Source organism: Nanorana parkeri, unplaced genomic scaffold, assembly GCF_000935625.1.
Source record: "Nanorana parkeri isolate BGI_ZX_2015 unplaced genomic scaffold, ASM93562v1 scaffold635, whole genome shotgun sequence".
In the NCBI taxonomy this organism is placed as follows: domain Eukaryota; kingdom Metazoa; phylum Chordata; class Amphibia; order Anura; family Dicroglossidae; genus Nanorana; species Nanorana parkeri.
This window is the reverse complement of record NW_017306903.1, coordinates 834,541-841,118: the sequence shown is the minus strand read 5'-3', so window position 1 is coordinate 841,118 and position 6,578 is coordinate 834,541. Positions and strand designations below refer to the sequence as shown.

Below are 6,578 nucleotides of genomic sequence, written 5' to 3'. Positions count from 1 at the left end.
ATGGATGGAAATAATTCATCTTTCCTGGCAGAATTCATTCTTAAAGGACTTCCTTGTGTGGATGAGTTACGGGTCCCTCTCTTTCTGCTCCTCACTGTTATCTATATTTCAACTTTAGTTGGAAATGTCCTCCTTGTTAGCACAGTTAATGGAACACCATCTCTTCACACACCAATGTATTTCTTTCTTGCAAACCTGTCATTCTTGGACATCTGCCTGTCTTCAGTCACCTTACCCAAGTTACTGGAGAACACACTGTCTATAAAAACTATTCCCTTCAGTGGTTGTGTCTCCCAGCTGTACTTCTTCCATTTCTTGGCAAGTTCTGAGTGTTTTCTGTACACTGTCATGGCCTATGATCGCTATGTGGCCATATGTCGACCCCTACACTATAGTGGCTTGGTAAGCTGGCGGGTTTGCATGCGCCTTGCCTTTGGATCTTGGTTGGTTGGGTCTCTGCACTCCATTACTCACACTGTCTTAACATTCCACCTTCCATTTTGTCACTCGAATGAGATAGACCATATTTTCTGTGATATAATCCCAGTGTTGAAACTGGTCTGTGCAGACACTACGATCAACAAAACTATGATACTGGCTAATATTGCAGCAATCTCCCTAAGCTGCTTCCTGCTAATCATGACTTCCTACATAAATATTGTATTAGCCATAATACGAATAAAAACAGTGGCTGGAAGGAATAAGGCTTTTTCCACTTGTGTCTCTCATGTAACAGTGGTGGCACTGTTTTATATCCCTTGTGTTTTCACGTACATGCGTCCTAACTCCAAATCTACTTTTGATGGGGCAGTGGCTATTTTTTACACATTGATCACCCCTTTACTAAACCCCATTATATATAGCTTTAGAAACAAAGAAGTGAAGGAGGCCTTGAAGAAATTACTAAGTTAATGTAAATAATTTTCCAGTATGTTACATTAAATTGCATTGTTGTTATGGCACAATTTCATTTATTAAAAAGCAATGTGAAGCTGAACCCTAGACAAATATAAATGATGCAAATTAATGCAGCTCTGTAATCATTAATACAACACCAAATTTATTTTTTTAATGCATTTATTGTAGAGTCAGTGCCTGCCACCAGTACTAGCCGCTGGAGCTGACGTGTGAGAGGAAGAAGCAGAAATGTGCTGCTTCTCATTTTACTGTCCAGTCACAGGCTGGGGCTGGTCTAGGATGACCTGAGCTCAGAAGACGAATTGAATCATGCTGGCTATTACACTGAGGACATCTATTGGCAGAAAAGTACAGCGGGGGAAATATTTTGAATTTAAGCTGAATATTGCAGCAAAGGCTAGTTTTGTTATTTTATGTGTTAATGGTTGATTCTTGTTATTTTTAGCTGGAGTTCAGCTTTAAGGCACTTAGCACAGAAAAGCTGTATTCATTTTAATCATCCAGCTATCAGTAAATAATTTCCATTTTTATTCCGCTGCGCATGATTTTTTTTATTCCTCTGTACATTCATAAAATCAACAGAGGTCCATTTTGCTACATGGAAAATGTACTGCTTTAGGTAGCAGTACACTCCAACACTACTCAGAAGTGTCAGAGATTTGCCTGGGATTCATCTGTAAAACAGGGTATTAGATGCTGCTGCACCTAGGTGACTGCACACTATAGCTGCAGCAGTTTATTTTTTATTACATGTCCTTCTTATGTATTTTCTCATACAAAAGCATTTTTTCTATTCTGCATTCAGTCCTATTTAACACACATTATTAAATGCATAGTATCTGTTTTACATTTTCAACCCCTTATAACGCAACAATTTGCATTGCATTTACTATGGCTCAGTTAGACTAACAAAGCTCTTAATATCACAGCAAAGAGCCAGTGGGGTAAATCAACTTTTCACAGAAAACAAGGAGGTCTATGGGAGGTCAGCACAATTTTGCGTTTGTGGTGAACACATTTATATAAGCTGCTTCCTTCGTTGAAATGCTATTTTAAAAGGTAAGCAGGAATCAGAATAAAATGCTAAAGTCAGTCATTTTAATAATACATTTATTTTGCATTATGCATTCCGTAAGTCTAAATGTTTAAAATCAGAGCTGAGATTTTAAAATTAAATGTAACCCATAGCTATACATGCTTTATCTCTTTCCGTATGCCTACCATATCACTTTACTTATATAACGTAGCTAAAGCATTGCCCACTAGAGGTCGCCATTGTGTAATATAAATGTAAGTGACTGTAAAAGAGTGCAACAACTCCGGGTAAACAGTTATTAATATCATATATTTTTATATTTGGCATTCTCTGGTACATATTTCAGTTGCACAGGGTTGGAAACCTTACATAGAACACTGGACTCCTTAAACACTGCACAGACTCAGAGGCGCCTTCTTCTTCCCAAGTCAAGCTTCTAACCGCCATGAATCATCCTTCTCAGCTGTACCTCAAGTTGCACAGACACAGAGACTCCAGCTTAAGTCACCTGATAGGGTCACAAGTGGTGTGCTCACCTTGATGCCAAGACACTCCAGGGGACATGGAAGACAGCACTGAACAACTGCCCCTTTGGTTCCCTCTTGCAGGTTCTTTTCAAGACCGACATACTCTTTAAATGAGGAAATGTCCACACAGGATTGGCTATATTATACAAATAAAGTCTTTACTGAAGAATAAAAGTTGTGAACAGAAATTAGCAATCAGTCAAAAAATGCTCTTCTACTACTTTCTCTACCCCCGAAATCCTGACAGGTGTCTCCTTACTTATTGTCCATAACAAGTCATACGGTTACTATGTCGCCCAGGAGAAGGGACCCTCCGTGGCCTCGAAACGCTGGCTGGATGACGCATGTGACAATTTAATAAAAAGGGCTTTACTTCTTGCACACATCATTGAGTGCTGGTGACTTCTATTATGGACTGTATCTGACACGGCGCCATCCATGTTGTCACTTCAAGCACCAACCTTTCAACAAGGTCTGTACGCTGTATGGAGTGCAGGGGATTTCGTATTATCCTTACTTATTGTGACGCACTCCTTGTCTGACCCTACTTCACTTCCCTCTATCCTCCCGCCACCCTGCATGCTTGACTGACAGCTGGGTATCCAATCCTAAAGGGCAGTTTCTATTTGTAAACAGGCCCTACACTCACTGTTGTACTATATGGCACATCCCTGTGCCAAACCTTCCTCTATGGGTGCAAGGGAGCCAACAACAGGGCAACCATTAGAAAATACCAACAACACATTTCAAAAGAACATCATATTACTACAGAAATAACACTTACATATAATATTGATGGTCTGGGAGGTAAACCAGTCTTTAAGTTTCTGAAAAACTACCAATTTTGAGCACACTGCCTTAACAACATCACCTTTGTTTTACATAGTTACATAGTTAGTCAGGTTGAAAGAAGACACATGTCCATCGAGTTCAACCTATAAGGATAAGGATACCTTTAAGGATATGGCAACCATAACTAAGCTCCTCAAAACATTTAAGAATGTTGTTAGGCATGGGGTTGTCCACTCCATGGTTCCAATATGCCTTTGGAACCCACAAGTATTTCCAGACTGCCCATCATAGATTTCTGCCAACTGTTGTTGCAGCTGATCAAACAGATCCCCCGGGGCATATGAAAATTTCAACCTGTAGTCTAATTTCACTTTCAGATTACATTAACGCAGCAGCCATGAGAATTTAGTAAATGTGAGCACCACCCTCTCTGGAAGGTAGGTATGAATCAGGTTTCCCACTAATAAGCAAAAAAACTGCAAGGCTAGAGCCACAGCTCTCACAGGGAATTATCCTGTCAGGTGTCCCTAAGCCACTCACTTCAGGGCACAGGGACATCTCTAGGTCTAGGGTAGGCAGTAGGTAAGACATCATTTCTTCATTGGAAAGGTACTCCACAGGTAGCAGTTCCACATGGCTACACATGCTTAGGGAACAGAGTAAACAAAAACTGTCCACAGGAGCAGCACCAGGCCTTGATGTTTGGTAACTTCAGTTTGCCACGGTTGTAGCGGGCGTGGTCTAAGTCTGCGTGTTGTGAGGGGAGCCAAGGTGTCTAGGGAGGATGAGAGTGAGTTGTTAATAACAGAAGTAGCCAGGTCAGGGCAGGACAGGGCTGAGATTTTGTCAAAGAGGGAGTCAGTAGCAGAGTGAAGAACTTGGTAGAGAGGGGGGTAAAGAAAAAACAATTTTAGAAGAGAGGCCCAAATAGTGAGAAGTAGAGGTAGAGAATTCATGTTGAGGAGCGAAGAAATCAGAATTTGGATATGTATATTTTCAGATATGTTTAATGTTTAACGGAGAGTGTGACCTTCCTTACCCAACCATTGGTATAACCAATGGGGTGACCTGCGAGCACCTGGGGTACACTGTACCCAGCCATAACGACAGAAGGCAAAGCCCTGCCTGGCTTGAAAATGAAAACCAGTGTCCAACTTGATCCCCTTGGTAAAAAAATAGTGAAAGTGGTGAACCTCATGTCACTAAACTGTAGGAGCACTTCCACATGTACTCTTACTTCAGCACAATACAACAGGTAGGACCGAAGCAAGGAGCCTCAGTCAAGTTGCTTCTCCCCCACACCACATTTTATTTAAAACACTAAAAGTAACCACAAATCCTAATCTACAAAACATCTTCCAAGCCTTAGCCTTTATCCAGCAAACTTCACAAAACGTAAATAAGGCACTCCACTGATTTTGATTTGTCCTTCGCAATGCTAGGGATAGAGACCTTCCATGGAACACTCAGTGCTGGACATGATATGGCACACATTTGGGTTCTATGGGGTCGGAGACTTTCCATAACACTTATTAGGTTGGCCATTGGGCTGCCCATCAGAGTGCCTCCCAGGTCTGCAGGAGGCATGGGCCTGATATGAATCCTGAATTCCAACTGAAGGAGTGTGCACGGCAAGTTGACAATGATGGGTAACAAAAGCACTGTGTTGCTGCTATAGCCACATGCTTGCCCAGCTCGTTTACTGACAGCCACTATACAAGAACATTGGATGACTGCTCACTAGCTTATCCAAAACTCTTTTTTTTAATTCTTTCATAAAAGCCTAACACAAGGGATGAGTTTGGAAGGTTTGGCTTCAGTTTTCTTTTAACCTTGCAGCAGAGAACTAAGAATGTTCAACCGTGTATGTTCCTAATTCTCAGACTGGCTTTCAATAAAAAAAATTGGTCATAGAGTTAGCAAGTTAACTGACTCATGCGAACGCTGTTCAACTTGGTCTGAGCATCTAATCTTCAAAAAACTCTGGTCAAGAAAGGGTTAATAAACAGTTGCACTTGTTTTTATTTAAAGGAAATCACTAATTTTTTACTGGTCTGTAAGGAAAAAGACTTCTTTACCTGTGGAACACTTTGCTCACCATAGAGCTTTACAGGTTTTGTAAACTGCACAGTTGAGAACACGTGTGTTTCTTGTGAATTTTTGGTAACACTATGGGTATACAACATGTTAGTCTAACATTTATGACATGTGCACATCAGCACAACAGCATACATTCTCCTGCAGCTGTCCACACGTAAATGGAGTGCTGGCTGCAGTATTTTTAGGGGCTGGACCAGCCCTTAGAGCCACCTCCTCCAGCATCCACCATCCAGAGGGCACAGGGAAAATGCTGCCTGCAGTTGAGGGTTGTGAACATATTCATATGTCCTCCTCATTCTGAACTCCAGCCACCTTCTGATTATTAATTGCAGGATTAGGAAAGCTCTTCCTAACAGGCATGCCCAACTCTGTGTTGTCTATGTAGTGGTTGCATGTCATTGCTAGATCATTGGCATGCAGGCCCTATGTTGATTACCTTACATGCCCATTACTATGTAATAACACGTGGTGGGAGAAAGAGTCGTTCCCAAATGTTCATGTTTTTATAGTACCACACAACAAAGAGAAAAACCAGTAACCCCCAATATTTCCTTTGTATTGCAACTTGGGATCAAGCCCCACAATGGGAGACTTGGAGGGTTCCAGTATAGTAGCTTTTATTTCAGTGTATTACATATGTTACATACCTTAGCCTGCATACAGAACCAAAAAACACAGAAGCACTTTTCTACATTAGGTAAATTAGGTAAATCACTCAGGAACTGTTAAAGTGGGCTGTGTCATATTAGCCATGTAGGTTTGAGGTGAAGTCTTTAAAAAGGAAATTTATCACACGCATCTAACTAACAACTTAAAGATACCTTTAACTGCCTACCCATCTGTGAATGACTCACATTTGTGCACACGCACAAGTCATAGATCAGAATCTGTGAGGAATAGGTGAAGTGGTTTTACTGTGTCATATACATATAAACACAGAAATAATTTTAATGTGTTTTTCTAGATCCTACCACAGGTCAAATGGTAACCCAGTCAACAAATGATCTACTTAGTAAAGAAGGAGAGTCAGTAACCTTCAATTGTACTTACAGTGGGGGGTACCCGTCGCTTATGTGGTACCTTCAAGAGCCAAGCAAATCCATTATATTCATACAACATGACCAGTCTACAAGTGATGACTTGATGCCGAGGTTCAAACATCGATTCTTCGCAACTTTCATACGCCAGGAAAGTTTATTCTCCCT

General features: G+C 41.0%; 1 protein-coding gene across 1 annotated transcript; it reads left to right on the top strand.

Moving 5' to 3' along the window:
* On the top strand, window positions 1–912 carry LOC108792366 (olfactory receptor 10G9-like). Its single transcript, XM_018563133.1, has one exon. It carries the CDS (start codon window positions 1–3, stop codon window positions 910–912), a length of 912 nt encoding a protein of 303 aa, XP_018418635.1.
* Window positions 913–6,578: the final 5,666 nt, after the last annotated feature.

Bases quoted from the DNA above. Each gene is read 5' to 3' on its own strand.
- LOC108792366 (XM_018563133.1), top strand. From the start codon at position 1: ATGGATGGAAATAATTCATCTTTCCTGGCAGAATTCATTCTTAAAGGA.